This window comes from Astatotilapia calliptera, chromosome 20 (genome assembly GCF_900246225.1).
Source record: "Astatotilapia calliptera chromosome 20, fAstCal1.2, whole genome shotgun sequence".
In the NCBI taxonomy this organism is placed as follows: Eukaryota; Metazoa; Chordata; class Actinopteri; order Cichliformes; family Cichlidae; genus Astatotilapia; species Astatotilapia calliptera.
In genome coordinates this window covers 5231495-5257797 of record NC_039321.1, presented here as the reverse complement: position 1 = coordinate 5257797, position 26303 = coordinate 5231495, and the positions used below count along the sequence as shown (strand labels likewise).

At 41.0% G+C, this 26303-nt stretch overlaps 2 protein-coding genes across 3 annotated transcripts; both read right to left on the bottom strand.

Moving 5' to 3' along the window:
* Positions 1–1576: 1576 nt before the first annotated feature.
* ackr5 (atypical chemokine receptor 5) lies at positions 1577–4670 on the bottom strand. 2 transcript variants are annotated; one of them, XM_026154504.1, is made up of 2 exons: positions 4197–4670; positions 1577–3137 (listed from the first exon to the last, which is right to left on the bottom strand). In XM_026154504.1, the coding sequence occupies exon 2, from the start codon at positions 3132–3134 to the stop codon at positions 2058–2060; it is 1077 nt and encodes a 358-aa protein (XP_026010289.1). In that variant the 5' UTR covers positions 3135–3137; positions 4197–4670; the 3' UTR covers positions 1577–2057. The 2 variants fall into 2 exon arrangements, with proteins under 2 accessions (XP_026010289.1, XP_026010288.1); XM_026154503.1 differs by having other exon boundaries at positions 4224–4670.
* Positions 4671–10013: 5343 nt separating this feature from the next.
* pip4k2ca (phosphatidylinositol-5-phosphate 4-kinase, type II, gamma a) lies at positions 10014–25598 on the bottom strand. Its single transcript, XM_026154362.1, has 10 exons — positions 25128–25598; positions 23066–23163; positions 22712–22808; positions 22181–22327; positions 14603–14749; positions 14313–14351; positions 14088–14201; positions 13555–13819; positions 12472–12575; positions 10014–12055 (listed from the first exon to the last, which is right to left on the bottom strand). Exons 1-10 carry the CDS (start codon positions 25284–25286, stop codon positions 11975–11977), a joined length of 1251 nt encoding a protein of 416 aa, XP_026010147.1. The 5' UTR covers positions 25287–25598; the 3' UTR covers positions 10014–11974.
* Between the last annotated feature and the right edge of the window lie 705 nt (positions 25599–26303).

The following is a 26303-nucleotide window of genomic DNA, read 5'->3' as shown; positions in this document are numbered from 1 at the left end:
AGGTGCAGCACTCTAAGCAGATATACTCAGATTTCCCTGTTCTCAGCCGTCTCCTCCAGCTCATCCTGGGAGACACTGACGTGGAGGAGTCGTCCCTCCCTAATGACCAAGCTCCTCACCCAGACACCTGTTAGAAGCAGCCTATTTCAGTCATTAGCCAGAGCTTCTGGCCATAGATGTGGTTAGTAATGTAAAACTGTATGGTTGAAACCATCCCTGTGCAAACTGGAGGTTCATTGCTTGAAGCGAGTCATCGCAGTGATGCTCCTATGCTGACAGGCACATTTCTGCAGGAGGATGCAACCCTGCTGCTTACAGCTGGTTTTTGAGGAGATCTTCCCCCCCCCTTAAAAAGGCCTCCGAGAACTCTAGCATCAACCTCTCTTTTTTTTCTCTTTTCTTTTTTTGATATAGGCCAGAAAAAAAATTTTTAAAGCTGGGAATCACTGTTTTAAAACACAAAATTAGTATTTTTATAGAAGTAAAGAAATAGATTATTTTTCACTTACATCTGATTATTTCTGTATCTGTTGATCGCCTGAGCGTTTACCTGGATTTTTATAATGCGGTCGCCATATTTTTTTCTGTTAGATGCCGTTCAAACTGCAGGTTTGGTGTGTTTGAACTAAGATAAGAAGAAGCCACTTGGTGGCAGTGTATCCTGATGTTAGCAGGTGAAAGAAGGCAGCTGTATTATGCAGCAGATTTTATCTACTGTAATATCAGGATAGGTTTTTGATGTCAGTGATTGTAATTACAGAGTAATTACACTGATTGCATATTGAAGTAGCATGCCGTTTGTAGCATACTAATTCTATTTGCAGTCACGGTTTTAAAACCCTACAATTTTATTTAGTCTGTTCTTATGGTGCATGTTTCACTCAGATAAAACAAATCCACAGTAGAGAATATTTTTGTCTTTGAAACATAATGGTGTGCGTTTGAACTTACACAGACTAATTCCATTTTAAACACAAGCTATACTGACTTGTTTAGAGCGTGTGACGTATGTTGTGCTGTAGAAATGTGACATTGAAGTGCCCATTTACACATTTCTGTGCGATTTTTGTGTCTTACCTCATATTTATGACAGCAACTATTTATTATTTTTATGCCTTTCGTTGTCTATTTCTAAAGCTAAATATGTTTATATGTTTTTTTTAATATTGTTTTTGCAATAAATGCCTCTAGGAAGACTGTTATCACCTCTGAATTATTGTTATTTTTTTATCTGTTGGATGAGCTGCTCCATCATCAGAAATTCAGTGATGAATCTGCAGAAATCTGCTTCCCCTGTTTCCAGCAGCTCAGACCTTTGCCCTTGCAAAGCCTGGTCTCTTCCTGTTATTGTGCCGTTTGTGGACACACAGACCCCGCTTCTTTTTTCCCCCCCTGCCTTCTTATTGTTTAACCTGTTGAACATGAAACATTCCAGAAACGGAAGTAAATGTAATAAAGATGGGCAGAAAGGACAAGCCATCTGCAAGAAAGGCAAATTTCCTTGTTAAAATAAACAAGTTTCCAAATGAGTGGCTGTGCTTTGTCATCATCAAATCATCTTACAAAAGCCAACTCAGCTTTTCCAGCTTGGATCGAAACCACCAGCGTTTAAGGGAGTTTTATTGTTTTTTTGTTTTGTTTTGTTTTTTTACAGGTATGACTACATCAGCATCCAGATAAATAAGCATTTAGTAACATTAAGCTTTGATTTTATGCAATTAAACAGTTACATTTTCACATTTGCATTTGTGTATACTGATATGAGGATTTCTCCTGTGGGGCACTGCAGCACATTTTGTTGACACGAATTCCTGGAACATTCACTGTGCCATGAGTTCCTGTGTGAGTTGAGCAGCTTTGCAGGAAGACATCAAACATTTCCTGCCCTCCTGTGTGTGAAACTGATCAGGTACATGCTTAACAAAACAGGAAGTGGACTATGAGAGGAAGGTATGAGCCCGATCGATGCCTGTGATACTTGGAAGCAACAGGGCTGAATTTAGTTCAGTCAAATATACCGCGACTGGAGCTTACTTGATCCTTAGCTCAGCTTCATCTTATGATCCAACATCAGAATGGCTGGTGCTGGCGTTACTCCGCTTCCCCGGGTCTCTACCGCCCTCATTTGCAGTTTTGGCGTTGGCTCTGGGTCCCACCTGTTCTGCAGTCCCCTCTCTGGGAATGTAGTTCAACATGGTGTTGATCAGGTTGTTCCGAAAGCTCTTGCTGAGGAAGTTGTAGAGGAAGGGGTTGGCAACACAGTGCAAAAGCGAAATGGTCTGCACCACGCTGAAAGAAAAGTAGAGCACTTCCACCGTGTTGCAGCTGAATACATAGGGCTCAAGGTCATCTATTATCATCAAGAACATGACCAAGTGGTAGGGGAGCCAGCACATTACAAACACAAGGGAGTATACGTGCACCAGCCAAACATCCCGTCGGTTCTGCACATCCGTTGCCCTGTTGGCTGTACGAGCAATCAGCACATTGCAGGTAATGATGACAGCAGCGGGGACCAGGAACTGGAAAACCAGGCACAAGAAAGACACAGTGACGAACCATTCGGTATAGTTGTATTCAGGCAGCATGTAACAACCTGGCTCTTCCCACTCCAGAAGATTCACATGGACGTTCTCTAACAGAGCCAGAAACAAGGAGAGCCCCCAGAGGCCCCCACAGACCACCCACCGCTTCCGGCCTCCCGCAGGGAAGAAGCTTGATGATGACGGTCTTGACAGTGAGAAATAGCGTTCGAGGGTCATGAAGGCCAGGAAGAAGGAGCTGCTGTAGAAGTTGATCACGTAGATGAGGTGGGTGACCTTGCAGAGGAAGCGACCCCACAGCCAGACCTGGTCCATGGTCACCTCCATCATGAAGAAAGGAAGGATCACAATCACCATCAGGTCCGACAGGCTCACGTTGATGATGCAGAAGAGGACCGCATTGGAGGAATGCCTTCGGCGCCAGTTGACCCAGACGACCAGCGTGTTCTCCATCAGGCCCACCATGAAGATGAAAAGGTACATCAGGAAGAGGGCGATGCGCCGGGAGTTCGTGTTGAGCTGGAGGGTGCAGTCGAAGACGAACCATGGCGTGCCGTTCAAGTAGTCAAGCGAGTGGTTGAAAATGGTCATGTTCTGGAGTGAAAAAGCAAAGGAAAGCGTTTCATATCCTGACAGGGTTTAAATTTATTTTGAGGTTAATCTGATTATGTTTTAAGACGTTGCATAAGAGGGGCACAGGAGGAGGAGGAGGTGGTTTACTCAAAATGTTTTTGAGAGGTGAATACAAAAAGCCCAGCAGGTTATTAGAAAACTATTTCACAACCTACAGTGTTCAGTTCAGAGCAGGAGTGCCTCGCGTTGAGGTGAATGCAAGCATGGATATGTTTAGAATTCAGATTTATAGCATGTTTTTCATTCACAACGCTCCACATATATAACTCTGCACATCTAAAACACAGACGGTTTCCATTCCAAGCATTCTTCTTTCTCACTAAGCTGAAACGAAGTCAAAAACTCAGAAACACTCATGCTATGTACAATAAAAACCATGAAATTGATCTTTCTGCAAGAAGTGTTGCACAAGTTTTGACACCTTTAGATTTTATCCTCACCTCCATGCATCTTGGAGGAAGGTGAATTTGTCCACAGTGCCTTTACTTTACTATTCTCATCCAAATCAGCCTCCCACATTTTCCCAAATTGCAACCTGAAACTACTGACAAGCTTGCCTTTACACCAACAGAAAATGCCCAATTAATAGCTTATTTTTCCTGGAGATGATTTCAACAGATTCAACTTTGCACGTCTATAACAGTGAAAAAGAAAAAAAAGTGCTTTTCATTTCACACATTCTTCTATCTAAAAAAAAATCCAAAGAGGTCAAAACTCCAGAAACTTGCATAAATAAATCAACACAATCTGAAACACGCTGGTAAAGCATTACACAACAGAGTGTTGCTGGATCTCTGACCTCTTCAGACTTGCAAGTGTCAGATTTTGAAGCCTCCAATCTCTTCAAAATCACCTACACCTAAATGCAACCTAACAACTGACGATCTCTATCTATATTTCTGTGTAAAAATATATTTCTATGTAAAAACAATAACATGATTTTCCACACCTGACAACAGATAGATGTATAAAGTGTTTCCCTTTAAGATCTAGACTAAAGGTAAAGTGGGGTTTAACAACCTTGAAAATGACTGAGTTTTCTCGTACCTCAGTGGCGGTGGCAGCGTACACAGGAGCTGAATGGGGAAGGTCACTCCTGAGACCTTATCGTCTAGTGGAGAATCTTCTGTGTGAAGTCTGCAGATGGGAGATGTGCCTTTTCAGCTCTGCTGCTCAGGACTATGTGGGCAATTGAACAGGAGTTTCTACCCTCCCATTTCCCATAAACAAACACACACACACACATACAGCTATGGCATCCTCAGTGAGCACTGAGTAGGACAACTGAAGTACAGAGACAGCCACAAAGCTAGTGATACAATAATTTAAATAAAGAAATAATGTATTGCGCATGAATAGAGAAGTTATATAAGGAGGATTTCCAAAAGTAATTATTGCTAGAAATGTGCAATAATGAAACTCAAGTTTCTCAGTGACCCAAGTTCCCTTTGTAAAGTTCACACCCTCGACAAATCACAGCTGTCTTCCATTCAAGTAAACCCATATAAGTATATAAAAATGAGAATTCAATGTACAGTTTTAATCTAAAAAAATTCAAATTTGCTGTTGAAAGCTGATTGTTATTAAATTACATTAAAAAAAACAGATTAAGCTGTGAATAATGCAAAGGTTCTACTAGTAGAATAAAAGTGGGTTCTATTAAACCCCTTTTAATTAAAGTTGGATGTCTGCACCTGAATCACATCGTGTCTGTCTGATTTGAGATCCACTGTGGTGGTGTACAGGGGCGAAATTGCAAAACATAATGCATCATTGTTCAAATATTATGGGCTTACCACTGGTAGTTTAAAGGCTGTTCTGTAAGAGAGAATAACTGTAATTCTCCCCCTGAAGGGAGAACGTAATCGGTTCTGGTTGCTTGTCTGTCTGTCCAGCATCCATAGTTTCTTTTTAGATATGTTTTTATGTTGTGTGATAGTAGATTGGATTAAAGTCGCACCAAATGTGAAAAAAATCAATTAAAACATTTTATTACCCACAAATTTTTATGAAAAACTTACTTTACTTCACAACAATATACTAGGCCTCCGGGGATATGAGTACCCAGGTTGGCTAAGTATTTAACCTCGACCTTTATTGTTAGTACCCAAGGTCAAAGTTGACAGTGGAAAAAAAATGTCAAAAAGAACCATATGAAGATGCACGTAGAGAGCTGCACAACACGCTTTTTTATTTTTTCAATGAGACACAATGAAAATGAAATGATGCCATAAAGTTTTTACAGCTCATAGAAGCCAAAGATTTCGGCCAATTCTGCCCCAAACACATGGGTAAAGATAATAAAATATACCATTTTAGTATGTAATGCTTCAGGACCATAGGTCAAAGGTCAGACATCAGCTTGCAGGTAGCATCTGGGTTACCTCGAATTTGATAAGCTGTCATAAGATAATAATAAATCATCATATATATGTTGTATTACACATAACAGTACTACATTGTTGCAGTAAAGTCTGGTTATTTTGCTACAGTAGACCAATGATGGTGCAATGTCGCAGCTGATAATGTTTCTAACATTTCAACATCTCCTTTATTTTCATGGTCTGAGATTCTTTGGGCTCATTTCAAGTTTTCTGTTTATTTTTGAGTTTTTAAGTCTGGTTTTCTTTGTTAACTCTTCAAGTTTGGATTATTATTGTATGTTGAGTTTTTGTTGACTTGTTTCTGGAATCATTTTTGTTTTGTTTGAATTGTTTTTGTGTCTAGTCTCTGTGCTTTCTTGTTGTCAAGTCCCTGTGTTTGTATTAGATGTTTGTTTCCCTGTTTGAATCCTTTCTGTTCGGTTTCATTTTGTCAGTCATGTGTCTCATGTACTCCGGCTTCTTGTCTTCTTACCTTGATTAAGTTCAGGTGTGTTTTGCTCCCCATGCGTTTCCACTGCCCCTGATTAGTCTATTTGTGTGTATATGTATACATGGTCTCAATTTCCTTTTATCCTTCGTCTAAGCATTTATTTATCTTGCCTGTGTTTGTTCCTTTGTATGCATCATGCTCCAGTTTCCAAGTTTGGATTTTGTTTCTTTTAGACTTCTTACAAACTTTAGACTCCTAACAAAGAGCTCAGATTTTTATTTACCTGTCTGTCTGCAAGTCCTGCATCGTTTTATGCATTTGGAATAATGTCCTTCAACATAAAATTGTGAAGAATATGTCATTATATAGAATATATAATATAACCAAAAGAAATCGCTATGCACAAGAAACAAGGACAAAAGTTAGTATTGGATGCCTGTTATTTAGAATGGTCACGATTCGTTTTTTACCAGCTGGAAGGGAAGCAAGGACGGAGGACTCAAGGTGGATTCAAGCTGCTCTGCAATGGTGTAGACCAGGAGTGTTAAACTCCAGTCCTCGAGGGCCGGTGTCCTGAAACTTTTCCATGTGTCCCTGCTGCAACACACCTGCATAAATTAGTAGTTCATAGTAGAACCTGACTGTATCCTTAGATGGGAACCCCTAACCCTACTGAGGTAAATGTAAGGATTTAGAAAACCCTTCTAAAAGTAGTTTTATTGCACCATGTTCAATAAATCATGAGCTGCTGTGACATGAATCAAATGGGCAAAATGCCACCTCAGCATTCAGTCAAATTCTAGAGTTTTGCTAATGACCTGCTAATTTTATTCATGTGTGTTGCAGCAGGGACACATGGAAAAGTTTCAGGACACCGGCCCTTGAGGACTGGAGTTTAACACCAGTGGTGTAGACAGAGAAATGGAATAACCCTAACCTTGAAGGAATGGCATGAGAATAGTGTTGTGGAGATGAAGAGGGTGTCAGAAAAGAATGAGTTTAAAGCTAGAAACTGAAGAGTTACGTTAAATGTTGTCAGTCCCTATGCCCCACAGGTTGGATGTCAGAAGTGAAAGACAAACTCTGGAGGAAGTTGGATGAAGTGAGTGTCCAGAGGTAAGACAGCACACTTCAATGTACATGTACATGAAGGGAACGGCGGCGGTGTTGGTTAGGTCTGATGTTAAGGATATAAATGGTTTCGTGAAAATCATGGAAATGGCTGTGGTGAAGACACAGAGTGGAGGCAGGGACACACAGATTGACTGAATGCCTTGTGTATTTCAGCAAGACAATGCTAGACTACATGTAGAGCATACTTTTGTAGTAGAAGACTGCTGAACTGGCCTTCCAGCAATAATCAAAAAATACAACAAAGTCGAGCAGGCAGAATCTTGTTCAACAGCCTTGGCTTAAGTGGTTAAAAGGTTTGCAGTGACTGAGTGATGGAGGGGGAGGATGCATTTGTTAGTTATCTCACATGATCCTGTAAGTATGATGCCAGTAAGAAGAAATAGTATAAAGAGGGCCCACATAGCAGAGAACAATGCCAGGAAGCCGTACTCTGTGCTGCGATTTGCCGAGTGTAGAGCAAGGTGGGAGCCCTGGGCCACCCCAGCCTCACTGAGGAAGGAGGCTCTTTAATCTAGAGAAGCACACATCCTCATCATCACAACATTTTAACACTCTTAAAAGCGAGCTTGGCTTCATCTCTGTGGTTATGCATCAGGTGATTTAATGACTGAAGTACTGGGACAAAAGAAAGTTAAGATTGGTCTTGAGGGATGGTGGAGGACAGTGCACGTGATGAGTGAGCCCGGATAAGCCATGGCCTCACAGTTGGGGCTAAACCAAGGTCAGCAATATATGGGGAGAATGCAGGAAGGTTTGTTTTGGCCACGATTCACACTGATTAATGGGATCTGTTCTCTGGACTCAACGTTCCTACTGTCTCTGGGGGTGGTCAGCACTTTGTTGCTTACTGACCCTTCAACTGCTCCCTCTTTCTGTCTTTCTGTGCCCATCCTGTTGACTGGGCCCCCCTTCGGTTTTCTGGTGAAACAAGGAGGAACCAGTCAGCAGATTTGATCTCTGCTGATGAAACAGGAAGGAACCAGTCAGCAGAAACACATCTTTTGGAAACAGTGAGACAAAAAGCAGCCCCTGACCTTCATCACATTATCTAAGAACAGCTCTAATGTCAACACCTATGCTTTATCTGATTATTCTGACCTGCAAAATACTAACAAACTACCTCCAGGGTAACCATTTACTCGCACTGCTTGCAACTCTAATCCAAGACATTTTCACTTGCAGATTTATCACTTTATATCTGCAAACGTTTGACTGTATAGCCCATATGCAACCTCATTTTTCTTAGGATGGTTACTGACTGAGTATTGTAAGATTAACAGGTGTCCAAACACAACCAATCACCTCAGCTGATGGGGCTTTTTCAGTGTTTTTCCCATTATTTTAAGCTCCAAATAACTGTGCTTCAGCTTTAGTGAGCGAAATACTAGAATTTTATACACTTCTGGTTTCAACTGCCTACATGGTAGTTACCAAAACACCAACAATGAGCCTGAAAAATGGGCTTTATGTATATCTCTCTCGCTCTGGATAACATCGTGGTAACATTATACGCCTTTGGAGCATCTTGAAGAGGATGTGGGACCTATGGAATCTTCAATATCCAACATCCAAACAATTAGTGGCCCAGCGTTCCAACATTCTGGAAAAAAAAACAAAACAAACTGCTATCACAACTGAAGATTGATGATATATACAACACACATGCTACAGCAAAAGTGAGCCAAGACATCAAAGTTTGACACAAGGAGCGTTGAGTGTGACCTGAAAGATCAGGTCACACTTGGTACCTGGACCCTCCGTAGCCAGGTACCAAGACTACCCTCTGAAGGTCTACTAGATGATGTGAATGCAGCGTTACGGACAATCTCTACAGAGACCATCATGGGAACTAACCAGCTGATCTACACCATGGTAGCAGTGGTCACGGAGATGCTTGGCTACAAGATGAACAGCCAGCAGTTCCCTCCATGGAGAAGGAGCCAGGATCACGGTAGCACGGAGGGAAGTCAGCCAATTATCAGAGCTGCGGAAAGATGCAATGAAGAAAGGGGTGCTAAGAAATACAGCAAGCTGCCCATACCTAAGGCCTTGGAAACTGCCAAGCAAGGTATCACAGCTCATCTTGTACCCGGAAGGTTGCCGGTTCAATCCCCAGCTCTGTCTGTCTTGGTCGTTGTGTCCTTCACCTACCGCCTACTGGTGATGACCAAAGGGGCCGACGGTGCGATATGGCAGCCCCGCCTCTGTCAGTCTGCCCCAAGGCAGCTGTGGCTACAACTGTAGCTTGCCTCCACCAGTGTGTGAATGTGAGAGTGAATGAATAGTGGCATTAAAGGTCTCGAAAAGCGCTATATAAATGCAAACCATTACTATACTGGCCAGCCACTTAAAGAATTAGAGATAAAAGGCAGGAGAATAAAACCAGCTGTACTCACTCCATCTCAAGCACTGATGTTAAGATTTTTACTGGGAGTAAAGAGGGCGGGCAAGATTAGAAGGCCAGCTCAGGTTGAGCGGCTTGGAGACAAAGTTAGGAGCCAAGCTGAAGATAATTTGGACATATGTAGGAGGGATAGTGGATACACTGGTCAAAGGATGTTGACGATGGAGCTGCCAGGCAGGAGGAAAAGACGAAGCCCACAGAGAAGATTCATGGATGTAGTGAAGGAGGGTATGCAGAGTGTTGGTGTGACTGAAGAGGATTCTAGAGAGGGGGGCAGATGATCTGCTGTGGCAACTCCTAAAAGGAGCAGCTGAAACCGTAGAACCTCAAATCTCCCCCCCCTCCCTCATTTTATCAATTTTTTTTTACATTTAGAAGTTGAGATAGTGAGCATACAGCTCTCCCCTCACCCACCAACCCCCCCCCCCCACACACACACACCAACATGCACGCACACAATTACACAAGAATGATGAGTCGAACACTTTCCAGAAATTCTTGGTAAAATATATTTTGGTCCAAAAGCTGATTTGTAAAAATACATGTGCAATCATGGAGTAGATGAGGCATCATACAGAGAGTATCACTGCCCTGTCACTGTTCAGGAATGCTGTTTAATATCCCACTGCTGTAAGGCTGAGCGACTGAAATGTAGTGTTTATATCCAGAATGTTTCACACGGTACTCTGGTCATCACTAAATCTCAAATACCATTACATTACACACATGATACTTCATAATCCTAATGCTACTGTGACTCATATCGGTCATTTTAACACACAAAATACTACACCAGGAGTCAGAATCATGACGGATGGGCTCATTCTCAGAAGCTGTTTTCATATTTATTTTACAACAACAACAACAACATCAAAAACACATGATTTTTTTAAAAGGCAGAAATGATCCTTAAATATTTGCACCTTCATAAATCACCTTCAAACTACCAAATATCCTAACAGGCTAAGAGATGTGTGCAGGCCAAATCGTCCCATATGCTTTCTATTTTCTTCTTTCTGGTCGTTTAACTGTGACAACGTTGCTCTACACATTTTAATGATGAGAATAATGGAGGCTTTGGTGGAAATCAGCATTTGATCTGCTCAAACTGCGTTTCATTTACCTGCTCAGCAGCAAAACACTCATTCAAAGTGCAAATCCTGCTTTTATAAAGCTTTGATCCCACACATTTGGCACTGGAAATCAAATGGCGTCCATATATCCATAAATAATAATATTCTTCAAGTGCAGAACCTAGTGTACTACTGCATTTAATACCAATCTTCATTAAGCTCACAGGGTGTAGGGAATATGTTTTGTTGCCGAGAGAACATCTGCCTACTGGCACCTCTAAACCTCATCAATGACAAAAACTGTCTAAGAAAATGAAGTTGTGGTTTTATCATGTATTTAAAAATCTATTTAAAAAAAGAGATATACATCTTTTGTAGATTTTTTTTAACTAGGTTATTATTTTACTGAGCCATTTAAGATCAGATGGGGTGTATGCAGTCTGTGAGTTGACTGACATGAAAGCATCACTGCAAGTCAAAACTAAACTCTTCTGACTGATTTCTGTCTTTTCATGTGATGAAGTATTTCTCCTGATAGCAGCGCCTCCTTCCACAGAGCACAAGGGTTCGCTGAATTCTCTCGTGAGAATGATGCAAATCTTATGCTACGGCCTTCACAGTCACCAGATTTGAGCCCAGTTCAATAAACCGAGATTTGGGACAATTTTGAATAGCATTTTTGCTTGAAATAAACCTCATTGACATTTTTGGGGGGGGTATCTGTAAAGCAGACTTGATGTGGTGCCTCAAGTCTGCCTCAATCCGAGTCGTTACACTCAGATACTGATGGATCGTTCACACAGAAACCTCTCATCTCCAAATGTATCGTCAATCAGCAGTTATCGTCCAACCCAGAGATGTTAACCACAAGGTTACCTCTGTGGTGCTTTAGAGGTGCATATAAGCAGATTTTTGTTACTTTTGGAAAGAGCTATGAAACCCATTCCCCTCTACTTCCTTTATTCTATTTAAGCCAACATCTCCTATTTATTTAACACATGAAATTAGTGTTCTCATCTAATCCTCTGCAAAAGCAAAAGTTTAATCAATCTAAGTTAAGTTCACAGCTGGAAAACCAAAGTAAAGCAGAGGAAAGAGACATAATATCTGAACTTACACAGATGCAGTTTAACACTTTCAACACTGATCAACAGCAGGTACCCTATTGCTCCAGAGTTAATTCATTAAGTGTTAACATCTACAGAAATACATCTTAAAAATAAATATATGCATCAGAAGTAGTATATTATATTGCTACAACTTAAGTCTTGCCTCAGATCATCAACTCTAAAGAATGACCTGTGTGTGTGCATACTACTTTTAGTCTATAGTAGAAGACTTTTAGCTCTCAATTGGATCGACCTGTGGCAGTGTTACGCAAATATGTTTGAGATGAAATCACGAAACCTTTTGGCGTATTGCTCGGGGTGGACTGTGGAGATTTCAGCACCAGCCTGGAACACAGAGAGAGAGAGAGGGGGGGGGGGGGGGGGGGGGGCGGGAACAAATAAATACATAACATTGTCAGTAAGTAAGTAAAGTAACATTTTATTTATATAGCACCTTTCAAGATAAAAATCACAAAATGCTTCACCGAAGCAGAAAATGGACCCTGAACTTAACAGGGAGACACTGCAGTTGGATCAGCAGGGGAGTGGCATGCGAGTATTTGGGATACTTTGTCAAAAGCCTAGCAGCAGCATTCTGAACACCCTGCAGTCGTTTCAGGGAGGCATTATAAGCAAGTAAACAAGGAATTACAATAATCTAAGCGACCAGCTTCATCTGTAAATTTCTCGACCTCCGTACGGGTACAGCAGAGTGTTTCGAGCGGCTGACAGCAGCCCTCCACCTCTCTTGTGCTACTCACCCCGTGTTTGACAGTTTTTGCTGCATGAGCGGCTTTCTTCTTGGTGTCATACTGCGTGAGCACGTCAATCAGGCCCATGAAGTAGACCTCCCTCTGAGGGGCTCCTGAGATTAAAAGGCAGAGAACAATCTGGGTTATTTTACCAGGCTTGTGGTGACAGCGGCAGTCACAGGTCTCATTTAAAAAGCATCAAACCAAAAGCTCCCTGTTCAGATATTAAAATTAGAACCACTACAGCTATATTATTACATTACAGTCATTTGTAAAAGGCTTTTCTTCTTTTTTTACACTGAATAAAAGAAAATCAACCAAATCTGAAACACCAGGCTCAACTTCCAAAGAGATTTCTTCAGGATCTAAAGTTGTCAGGGTGATATCTCCAGGCTGTTACACAGAACATGTTTCTCCTTTTCACAGCAATAAACAACAATTACAAGGATTAGAATATGACTTTCTTCAAAAATTATTCTCAAACAACAGACAACCTGCCTGGTTGGAGAAAACGGGTAAAAAGGAGACATTTCATATGCCACCTTCTGACATCTTGATATGACCTTTGGTAGTTTTCTCCAGACAGGAATAAGACAGGTAAAAAAAGTCACCGTCCTCTGTGTCATAGCCTTTAAACTGGTGCAGTAGTATTTGAACCATGACACATCCCATAATACTCACGCTCAAAGTTCGCCACACAACAAATCGCAGAATACAAAAACAAGTTAAGGTGCAAGTTTTAAACAGATGTTTATTTTAATCCCTAAATATTACACGACCGTCTCCTGCTCTGGCTCAAAAATGCTGGGAGAAATAAACCAGCTTGAGTGCTAAACCCACCCCCATGTACTTTGGAGCCTGGAGCTCATAAACTATTTATAGCACGACAGCATAATTTTGCATGGCAGAGACAATCGGCTGATTGTGAGGCACTGATTGATTCATCACACAATGACTCAAAACATGTAGAAACAAACGGTTGGTGTTGGTTTAAAAAATAAAATGAAGACAGAAAACAGTCACTGGTACTGGTTTGATCAATGCAGTCAGCTAACTTTCAGGTTTAAGCATCCCCTCCCCACCAGTATTCACCTGGGCAGCTGCTAACTGCATACACGTCCACGTAGGGGTCGAACTCCCCGGGCCCCAGAGGCTTGACGGAGGACATGTAACCAGCGATTCCCTCCGGAGAGTTGCCATAAGAGCCCACCGTAGGACCCGGTGCAAGGCCGTTTTCTGCCTCCGGATCTTCCTCTTTGACCTCTTCCTCACACTCCTCCTCCTCCCGTTCAGCTCGGCCGATGTCGTGGATGCCGAGCAGCAGGCTGTAGTCCATGATCTTCAGCCTCACTAGAAACTGAGCGAGGAGAGGACAGTGTTTTCTAAAAGGCTTTTATAACCAAGCTTAAAAAGAATACCTACTTCGATTTTCAAACTCTTAAAACACGATAGATCTGCAATTTCCTCATAAAACTGAAACTTCTCCTCCTTCACTAGTAATTTAAGTAAATACATTTAATATTTCCTAAACAGCAACAGAGGAGCAACCTCAGCAGGCTGATACTGCCACTGTGTGGCAGAGGAGAGAAACAACAACAACAACAACAACAAAACCGCTCACCCACCTCGACATCTCTGTTTAGCTTCTCCATGAACTTTTCCTTCTCCTCCTCAGTCACATAAACCTTCTGCATGTTGTTCCTGAAGTCCATGTCTTTGAAGGTAGGGAGCTCTTTGACCTTCGGGGTAAATTAATAAATTATACATCTCAGGAGGACTCTTGGCTTTGAGATAAGACAGAAAACAACATAATGATATGAAAAGAGGACAAAGGAAGAGGTTTCTTTTACCCTTTCTTTGTCGCTTGCTTCCCGATCCACCAGAGAGCCCTACAAAGAGAAACTGCTTTTAATATTACCACTGACACATCAAACAGAAAGAGTGAGAGACCATCTTAAAGAGCAAAACACTAAATTAAACGGATAATCATTTTGTTTTTCTAATAAAATCATGAATAAATTTGGACCATTTCCAAAATCTCAACTTGTGGAAACTAGCACGACTTCCTCATTAATTTGTGAATCACTGATGAGAAGCAGTGATTAAAAAAAGGTCAGACTGCCATGCAGTTCCTCTTCACCTTGAGGTCGTACTTCCTGTGCACCACCAGTCTGTGGCTGAACATGTTCCTCATGACCATCAGGTAGGTCTCCTCGCTGTCCACGGTGACGCGGTACATACCCAGGAACTGTGGCAGCAGCGTGTTCCCGTGACACTTCACTATGTGCTGCAAAGAGGAAATGACTGTGAATTTGCATGACAGGTGGAAAAGGAGGATTAATGTCAACGGCAGAAACAACTTCACAAACACAACGAACAAAAACTGAAGCTAAAGCTTCAAACATTCAAACTCTCTTTTGAAGCAAGAGCGATTAATAACTCTAGTTTCATGTCTGTGCTGGAGAAATTGAGATCAATGTCTCAATTTCAATTCAACTGAAAATTTAAATTGAGGGTCTTTGCAATGCTTCATATCGTCTCTCGTGGAGAAATGAGATTCATCATAAACTTTAAAGCCCTGACACATCATTATGTGTTGTACACTTGGGTCATGCTTGGTCTGCTCCTGTTTCTTACTGATCCATCCTTTGTTGTACCTACGCTGATTTGCATGCAAACATTATTTGCTTCTCTGGTAAACTTCCAACTATTTTCCGGAATATCGTCTTGGTTTGGCTGCCAAAATGTCTCAGGATAAAGTAAACTTACTCTCTGACCTCCCCCCCGCTGGTAAGTAGCAACTGAATTTTTAAAACATGAGATGGAAACACATAAAAAACAAGCAAAAATATACTTGGGCAGTCATTAATAAGCCTGGCTGGCTCGCAAGCATGCATGGGAAACGCTGAAACTCGAAGTACTTCTTGTTTTCATCTGGTACTCCATCACCAACAAACTAAAGTTAGACAGACCTTTGCACTAAGACCGGTTGAACAACTTATTTCAGCAGCTGTGCATAACGGCAGCTTTCCTAAGAACAATATACCAAATGTGGTTTACAAAGTGTTTACTTAGGCATCGAGTTTCATTCACACATCAGTAGGTAGAGGACACGCCCACTGTAGTAAGATGACAGTGCCCATCATTTTTACTGAATTAACAATTGCTTTGACTTGAGAATGGGCCAAAAATCTAGCATCGATAACTCAAAAGATTATCAACAAACCCAAATGTTAACTTCACAAGTGATGGAGGCCAATTACTGAGTGTATCAGGGTCAGACTTTTAGCTGTGCTCAGCACTCGCTATAGCAGTCAGTTAAAATAGATGCTTCCCTGAGACTGGCCTCATTCAGTGTCCCATCAGACCAATAGATGCTCACAGTGTTAAAAAGACATCTCTCTTTGTGTCCTAACACCATTTTCTGACCACGAGGCTGTCAGAGGATCTGCAGCTTGCATACATGTGGATGCTTTTCTGTTCAGCTCAGCTATCTGCATGACTTTTATACATAACTCGATAAATGTTGTGTCAAATTCAAGTTCAAATTGAAGCCTTGACTACATGAAGCCTTCATATTTTACACTCACTTGATTCACTGTGGCACACAAGCATTTCAAAATTATGGCTAAGTCAGTAAACCGCTCCCATCTGTGTTAAGAAAAACTTGTAATGTGTACAAATGAAAACAGTTTGGAGGCACACCAAGAAAACATGCACCATAAGCAGTGGGATATAAAACATCTCAATGTGGTGGTGCCTCACCCAACCAGCCCCACCCTGGAGTGTATCTAGAGAACATTCTTAGATAACTGCATGAACAGGCGGGTGTACATGCGTTCCTAATAAAGTGCTCATTGAGTCTACAGTGTGGGAGGTTAAAGTTTTGAAGGTGTTGTTAAAATTACTACACACACAGAAGCTGTGCTGTTAAGATTTACATGCAAAGTGATCACAGGCATCACCTTTGCTTTCTCCATCACCAACCGAAGCCAGTGACACATGTTCAGCCAACTGTTCATTATCACAACATTATCTAGCAACAAAGCTGGTGAAATGACGTGATGATCAGATGCGCACGCTTAAACTATCTTTTTCCCACGCTGTAAATAAACCAATACATGAAACCCCAAACCAAAATGCAAATACCTACCCAACAAACAAATATCATGAGTTTCCAGATTACTTCAAATAAAATGTTAATCTGCATTTCCAAGACTATCTGGTCAACAGATTGACTAAATGGTAATGGTAAATGGCCTGTATTTATATAGCGCTTTTCTAGTCCCTAAGGACCCCAAAGCGCTTTACATATCCAGTCATCCACCCATTCACGCACACATTCACACACTGGTGATGGTAAGCTACATTGTAGCCACAGCCACCCTGGGGCGCACTGACAGAGGCGAGGCTGCCGGACTATAAACAGGCGCCAGGAAACGTTTGGAAGCAAGAAAGTTGCCCATTCTCTGGATGCACATCACTGTTGTGCTGATGCTCTTTTTGACAGTTTGTTTTGCACTCTTTTGTTACTACTGGCTGACGAAGACACAGGACTACACTACTATGTGTGCGAGCAAATATAATGTAATTTTATTGCAATGCATTTAAAAATGTTGCTATAAAAATCCTTCTATTTTTGACCGTTTAGCCAATGAAGCCCATCGCATTTGTCGTAGAGCGAGAGGCGAGGTACACTCTAGACAGCTCACCAGTCTATCACAGCATCAACAGACCAGATCCTCAAGACAAAATCCCTACACCTGCCAAAAAACCTCACCCAAAATATTGTCAAAATTAATTTGAGTAATGCTAAAGTAAAGTCAAAGCTCTCATGCCCGGTCCAAGCGAACAAATGTTCTGCAGGCTAAAAATGTAGCACAGAAGTTAAATATCCTCCAGAAAACTCACAATAAACAAACTGATCTACAAAACAAACTAAAATGCAGAACGCACAAACAATGAGTTCATTCAGTGCTGAATGAAGTAAACGTCCTGAAACAGAGCTGCCATTTTCCTCATCTCCCTCGCACTTTTATGTAGGCTGCACAACCACAGGCTACACATTCCACCGAGAGCCCAAAGCAGCCAAAGGTTTGCTCAGTGGACTGTTTAGCTTGAAGTGAGATCTAGTTTTGAATCATCTACATGACTCAGCTCCACCAGGCCGAACGGCAAATGGCAAATAAAACCTGACGTAAACAAACAAAACAGGAAAGAAAGCATGTCACCGCTCTGATCTCCCCTTCAAATGTACTCTGATATTTACATGAACACAGATGTGGCGATATGAACATTTGAATATCTTTAATAAACCAACAATATAGCGTGTTTGTTCAGCCCTGTGTGCAAAGGTGTCCTGTGACTGTAACAGAAAAACAAACAAACAAAAAAAAAAACAACCTTGGCTAACCTTGATGATGAGAAATGCTTTGGTCTGCAGAAGGATATCGTCTTCCAGTTGGGCTTTCCGCCCACAGGAAGGTTAACGGCCTGGCTGAGTGTCTGAGAAACACCTTAAACCAAATCCAGGATCTCCATCAAGGATGATTCAAGACAATAAGAAATTATTTTCTTACTCACAGCACCAGCCTGCTGCCAAATCTATAAATAGTTGTTTTCATAATCTGCACGAAATGCTTACTTCCAGACCTCCAGGACAAATGCTTTTGTTTTTTTCAGCTGCAAAGGTCCAAATGAAGGAGACAGAAAATACGTGAAGTAGGACACGCGCAGCAGCAGACACACAGCTCAGGAAAGCAGACAGGAGGTGAGATGGACAGACAGACTCCGGGCTGACTGAATGAGCAGCAGGCAGAAAGGACTCAAGATGCTCATGGGGAGGTTTATTTATAGTTGCACTGCAGGATGAAAAAGAAACAACTGGGACAGTCTCCAACTTGCATGTCACCCTTTTATTAATGTCACTCTTCCTGCAGCTTCTCAGCAGATTACTGTTGAAGGAAACGTGATCTTTCAGTAAAGATGTGAGGTTAAAAGTCTCTTGATGTGCCCCTCACCCTATGACACTAGAAAAAGGTTGAAGTCTGACCCTAAACTGGATAATTGAAAGAAAATGGATGGATGGGAAAAAAAGATAATATGAAGCAAGTCAGCCTTCGAATTGGTCTAACTTTGTTTTGACATGAATTTGCATAAACTTAACTAAAATTAGTGTTCGCTCAGCTGTCTTCTTATTATTAAAATCCAATACCTGTTCTATCAACGTTCAGAAAGGGCTTCTTCCTGTTTCTTCCTTTCACAATAAAAGGCCCTGACATCTACATTGTCTGCTTGACTCACAAACTAAGTGCTCAGCCAGACTGAAAACAGGAAGTTAGTGTAGAGCTATACAAGCATATTAATAAATACGGGAAGCCAGACAGAAAAGAGGAACTTGTACCATATAAGGAGTTGTTGAAACTGTGTGACATGTAAAGTACCAAAATAACACCTATATGAGACACATTTTATGATTCTAATGTTAGAGATCCTGCAACTGGCGTTGGGCTGTGCAGGGCTCTCTCTTCCGGAAGATGATTGAATAAAGAATTATAAATGTTTTGACCACTATGAGTCGGGTTTTCTCTGTTCTATCATGGGGATCAAAGAATCGGGTTTTAATAACATATATATATATATAATTTTTTGTTTGTTTGTTTTTGCTAAGAATGTGTGTCACCAGTTAAATATTAACTGACATCTACAATATCAAATAAACTCTGTTCCTCAAAAAAGAATGTTTATGAATTCAATTTTGTGATCCACAAACAGGATGGGTTTGAAAAAGATTTAAAAAACAAAAAAAACAAAAACAAATCTTAAGCATTAGTTGCATAAAATAACTATATTCTCCACCTGAATGAAAAAAAGCACAAACACTGTCAGCTTAAAAACTCTCAGCTTTCACACAGAGATATCATTCGGCTCTCTCACTATCATGTCATAATCTTGTTTAACTCACCATTTTAATGTTCTTATTTTTTAATGAGAACAAGGCTTATTTAACAGCGCTGTGTTTTCAAAACTAGCTTGATCACAAAAACCAGCCCTCATAGGAGAGTCTGGACTTCTCTGAAGTAAAGGAGATGCAAAATTAACAGGCAAATGGCTGCGTGGGGATAGTACTGGCTGCTGCACGATGAGGAAGACGCAAACAAGAACAACTGAATTCATATCCTCATTTTTTTCAGAGTCAAATCAAAGGTTTATATACTTTTAAATACTTACTAGAGTATTTAAAAGTAGAATGGGAGCGAGAGCATTCAGTTTTCGGGCCCCTCTTCTGTGGAACCAGCTTCCAGGTTGGATTCGGGAGACAGACACTATCTCTACTTTTAAGATTAGGCTTCAAACTTTCCTTTTTGCTAAAGCATATAGTTAGGGCTGGACCAGGTGACCCTGAATCCCCCCTTAGTTAGGCTGCCAGGGGATTCCCATAATGCATTGAGTTTTTCCTTTTCAGTCACCTTTCTCACTCACTATGTGTTAATAGACCTCTCTGCATTGAATCATATCTGCTATTAACCTCTGGCTCTCTTCCACAGCATGTCTTTTGTATCCCTTTTATCCCCTCCCTGAGCCTGGTTCTGTCGGAGGTTTCTTCCTGTTAAAAGGGAGTTTTTCCTTCCCACTGTCGCCAAAGTGCTTGCTCATAGGGGGTCATATGATTGTTGGGTTTTTCTCTGTATCTATTATTGTACGATCTACTGTACAATATTAAACGCCTTGAGGCGACTGTTGTGATTTGGCGCTATATAAATAAAATTGAATTGAATTGAATTCAGGTATTTACACTTTCTAACAACCACGCTTGTTTCCGAGAGGCACATGTCGGCCGTAGCTCAATCTAATGAGAATATGATTTAGAGGCTAATCGGCCGTCTCCTGTCATGGCAGATCAAACCATACAACTAGAGTCACTTATTGATCAGTGACTCTCCCTAGTAATGCTACTTTTCTGCAACAAATTACTCTAACCATGCAACATCATATTAGTCACTGACTTGAGTGTGTGGATAGTGTTATCTCTGATACACCACAGGTATACATTGACTAATCTGCTCATCAGCATTTATAGGGCTGTACGTCACTGACCTTCAGAGTGTATTTTTATTGAAACCATTTAACCAAAACCATAAAACTTGCAACAGACATTGCCATTGTTGTCTTGTTGATATTAGCTGTAGTCAATAGGAATGTAGGACTTCAGGCAAAACCACTTTGATTTCCACTGAACTCTTCACCAACTCTTCAAAGATCGCATCTCATCTCAAATACCTGAAATAGCTGCGCAGAGTTGTCACAGACCTGTGTTGTGTTAACTTTACCTGGCTGGACCTCATTTTCATTTTTGTTTTGAAGGAACTCTACACAGGCTTTCTGACAGACACCTGCAGCCATCTTTGGCTCTGCATGTGTTGGTACAGGAGGATCTAATCTCACAGCACCACACAGGCTTTTGTCTGTTTGTACGCGTGTGTGTCTTAAGAAAGACAAAAATAGTCCCATAAACCACTTGGGTTTTGGTTTTTGGAATTTCGTTTATTGTTAAACTTAGAAACTAACTGCTAGTAAATCTGTTTCTCATTGTTACCTAGATGGTATGTTAACACCTGTAACTAATCACTCGATCGTAGTTGAAGGAATTTACACCCATTTAACTGCCAGTGTTGTGCAAGTATTTATCTAAATATGATCTGAAGAGGCATTTGGACCGGAAATGGCTAAGTGCGTCAGACTTGACTAGAACTCGCGCAATGTAACGTGTAGTTACATTTCAGACAGGCTTTAGCTACTTCAGTTAATGACACTGGGGCGATCGTGGCTCAGGAGTTGGGAGTTCGCCTTGTAATCAGAAAGTCATTGTGTCCTTGGGCGAGACACTGTGAATGTGTGTGTGAATGGGTGGATGACTGAATGTGTAAAGCGCTTTGGGGTCCTTGGGGACTAGTAAAGCGCTATACAAATACCATTTACTGGTTCCACACAACAAGGCAGAGACCCTTTAAAAGTAACCATCAAACAACAAACAAACAAGCCACAAACAAATGTGGCGTGTAAACTTATTAACAATAAATAAACTTTTTATCCTGCATATACAATTTTTGTCACCCAAGGCTTAGTTTACCAGACATGCCATAAGCCTAGCCCTAGAATAAAAGCAACTGCAATGTTCAAACCTTTCTTTTAGTGTTAGTCTTAGGTTTAATCCAAGTCTGGGAAACTAGCTGGGAGGATTTAAATACAGTTTTGTTAATAACAGGAAAAGCCAAAGCCTTCTGTAAGGTGAGCCAACACAGACTCTTAAGCCTCAACTATATGCAGACCAGTGCTTCCATGAAATTTAATCTCAAGCCAGGAAAACAAGGTAAATAATCTTTAAAAAAAAAAGTTTTAAATGTCATAAAATACTATAAATAATTACACTTGGAAGAGAAAGAACTAAGAAAATAAAGCCATGGGATTTAAAAATGACGTGTGCTGATCAGAGTTGTAATTAAAGGTTTGGGCAGGCCAGAAAAGCTTTCTACACGTCTAAATGGCCTGCAGACATCACTAGTTTGGCTGACCTGACACACACACACACACACACACACACACACACACACACACACACACACACACACACACACACACACACACACACACACACACACACACACACACACACACACACACACACACACACACACACACGCACACGCTATAACCATACCTGGTGATACTCTGACAGGATGTTGTGCATGTCTGCCACATCCTCGCTGGAGATCTGCTTAACCACCAGCGTCCGGTCATAAGAGTTAAGGAGCAGGCCTTCTCCCTGATCATCAACGCTGAAAGGTGGGCTGCGAGTCAGTGACACCTGGAAACGTCACACAGGTTAGCACAGGCACTCATCTTTAGTAAAGTACTAAAGACAAGAAGTAATTTCAGTCATTTTTTTTATGAAAACAAGCTACGATCATCCCTTATGGTGCATTCGCCCCAAACATGCAGTACCACCAATGAAAGCTCCGCCTCTCAAATGGCTTCAGTACAGCCATCCTCCATTTCTGATTGTCGGTGGTGCCAGGAGATTTACAACTAATACTTGCTGTCTTTGTGTAGCCCAAAGCAAATTCAGGTCAATTCTCTTCGCTGCGCAGACTGTTTGTACTCGAGCCAGGCAAAAACTTCATATTTGTTTTGAATGCGCCATTCAACAGTATCATCAGTGATCACCAGCCAACGACTCAACTTTACACACCTGATAGTCCAGATCCTCAATACCAAACCGTTCCCTTAGATTTCGAAAGACCTGAGGGCAGTATTCTTTGAACTTGAAATGTCCTGGGAGGTTTTCCCTGTGAGAGGAAGCAGTTAGGAAACTTAACTCATTCCAAGACAAACATGACTTATTTCTCACTAAATTTCAGCTCCAAAACATTTGTCCAGCTCTACAGTCCAACACAAACATCCAGTCTTATCACTGATTTATACCCCGATGGGTTTTTTTGTAGTTTCTCAAACGCTTCAAGGGGTCAGCAAGTTACATTTTCACTTGACTAGTTATAAATTTCAATCTGTTCCATGTGAAAATGTGCTCATTTCTGAGTCTTACTTGTTGAAGAGGTGGTTGTTGACTTTGATCTTAGTGTTGGCTTTGAAGTCATCGGGCAGCAGCATGACGGGAACAGGCACCTGGTTGAGATCATTAATCTGCAGAAAAAAAAAGAGGCAATCATTAAACAGAATTCAGTGTCTGAAATAAACCCACAACTGACAAATATCATTTTGTTTTTACAAGCAATGAAAGACAACTGATCTTAATGTTACAATGGGCTTCACAGAAAGATTAAAAATGCATTAACCATTCAAAAGAAAATGATTAAAAATACTTGAAAATGACAAGAAACAAGCCAAATGAAGAGAAAACAAGTCAGGCAATAAGAAGAGATTTTTAGAAGAGATTTAGAAAACAAACATTTGTAACTCTCAAGCTGTAAGACAGCACTGTGGGGACTTGTCAGTTTTCTGATGTTGCACAACTAAAGCGGCTCATTAATCATTTTAAGAGAATCCAAAATGAGGCCATCAAATGTCTTTCATGTAAGAAGAGAAAAAGCACCAGATTGCTGATATCTTGGATTAAAGCAGCATCAAATGTTTAGTTTAAAATTACTTCATTACTTTTCAAAAATTTCTTTCAATCTGACACTTTTTAAAAAATATTATTTGTAGTTAAGAATGAGCTACTTTTATAAATGAAGTATAGAGTGGAGCAATCCTCTTGTTACTCAAAACCACAGGCAAACTTTGGGGCACAAAGTCTGCATGGATCTCAGCTAATTTGCTCTGTGACCTCAGCAAACACCTTCTTCATGACTTTATGGGCTCATTCACTAGTTTCAGGTCCTACTGAATAAAACATGGAGTGCGGTTTATAAATTAACGCATCCACCAATAGCTCCAAGAAGAAAATGCTCAGCAGCCCATCACGTTCATTGAACAGTAGGACAAGAATAAAAAGAAGAATAAGACATTTGAGCTGTAACGTGTTTCCAATATTTTAGTTGAAATTTAAAGGCTGTTATTGTTAAGATGTGGTCATTATTTGACAGCTGTGTCAGAGTTTCTGCATGATTCAGCACGTTTAACCTTCAAGTGGAGTTTTTTAGAACGTAACAATGCTTTCTACCAGGAATCTGTTCATTTACACAGTTCTATTTTTTTTTTTGTTTCTTTACAGGAACTGACCGATCAGTGTGGCAATACTGAAGGAAACCTGTGAGGTCATGTGCACCCCACCCACAAAGATGCACCTTTTGTATTTGTAAGCATTTTGAGATATGCACAAAAGATTTACAGACTGAGCCACATGCAGACTTTAAGTGAGGATCTTCACCCTATACAAGTCATCATACAGCGATGCTGGGATAGCGTGGAAGGAGAGACAGTGATCTCAGAGAGAGATTACTTTATTTTAGTAGTCAGCTGCTCAAACTTCCAGTTTTCATCTCATCAGTTCCCTATCCTTTATTTCTAGCGCCCCACCCAAACACAACAGACTAGAACCACCCTGATCTCCCCTGCTTGACACATTTAAAGGGGGAATTCAAACAGATCTTGAAATATGAACATTTTAATTTTAGGCTGTCAAAACACAGATGGTTTCTGTGGTCTTATAGCCCCGTATGTGCCAAGTTTGAATGTTCTTGTATTAATGTATACTTGTCTTTTATGTTTGTTTATGCCATTCATTCATCTGTTATGTAGAAATTGTGACAGGTGTTGTGACCCCTTCAAATAATATATACATCTGAAAGTTCATGAATATTAAACTACACCGGGAATTCTTTAGCCAGGATTTTATGTGAATGATTTTCACTCGTGAGAAACTTCAGCAGGACAGAATCACATTTACCTGCTTTGTAAATAAACTGTACGACTATAAAGACCTTTCAGCCCCCTGTACCGCAAAACAAGTTCCCACCGTTTGTGCAGCTCTGTAAACATCCGTGTTCTTCTCCAGGTGAACGTGTACTGTCACTCAACCAGACGGATTTCGATCTAACACCCTCACCTGTCCGGGGATGTTACCTGTACTCTGGCTAGCTTTCATGCTAACACTGAGTTAGCACCAACATTAGCATTTAGTGATACGTTAGCTAACACCGACTCACCGAGTGATTAACGCCCCACATGAAGACGCTCAGCACGGGGTCGCTAGCCCGGAACACCTTCACCTTCTGCTGCACGAAGTGCTTCTTCTTCGTCTTCGTTTTGGGCGCCAGGATCACCATAGGACTGGAGGTAGCCCCCGTGTTACCGAGGGCAGCCATAGCCGCAGACCGTCTCCCCCTTGTGCCCTGCTCCGACTGGCGCTGGTGCGGGCGGTGACGCCTCTTCCTGACGGCTGCCGTCACCCGGAGCTCTCAAGCTAAAGCGGCTAACCTTCCTCGCGCTGTTCTGTCCAGGCTCGCAACAACTAAAGGTCACCAGACCCGCTCAGCTGGTGTCAGACTGACGCTGTTTCCCCAGAGCACCGCTTAACGTTTAAACCGAGGAGATGAATCATTACTAACTTCACCCAAGCGTGACTTCACAGGTCCATGTAATCACTGACAGACAGTCCACCACCGCCCCCTCGAGCCCACCTGTGTTATTATAGACCACGTGGTCAGTGTACGATTAATTTCTCCGTCAGTTGGATACGGTTTCTTAAAAACTGGATCATATCAAATGTTAATTCATCTCTGTCATAGATCTGAAAATGAGAGTAAATATTATCTTAATACTGATATATAGTAATGTGCAAAAGTCTTGAAACAGCCTTCATTTCTTTATATTTTGCTTCTAGGCAGCCAAACTTTAGAATAAAGTTTTTTCAAGTGGTTTTGAGCAACAGTTCTCCAGTTTTTCAGTCATTTTCAGAAATCTGAAAAAAAATAAGACATCCCCACTTTTTCTCTCCTAGTGGCTCTAATCCTCTTCTGTGCTAAAGAGCAATTATCCAAAAACTTGGCATATTTCAGCTAGGTGTGCAGTGTTTCCTTAAAAAAAATTAAGGAAAATTGAGAAAAATGTATAGGTGGAGAACAAAAGAATAAGTTGAAGATGTAATAATAATAATTATGACAAATAACAAAAAATATTGTGTGTGTGTGTGTGTGTGTGTGTGTGTGTGTGTGTGTGTGTGTGTGTGTGTGTGTGTGTGTGAATATGAATATGGCACAATAAAGATTAGTATTATAATATAATACAGCTGTTTTAATGCAATAAAGTAGTGTTGCTATTTTTAATGTCTTTAGCTATTTAATAAAAAATAGAGTAAAATAAAAATGACTTTGTAATTACAG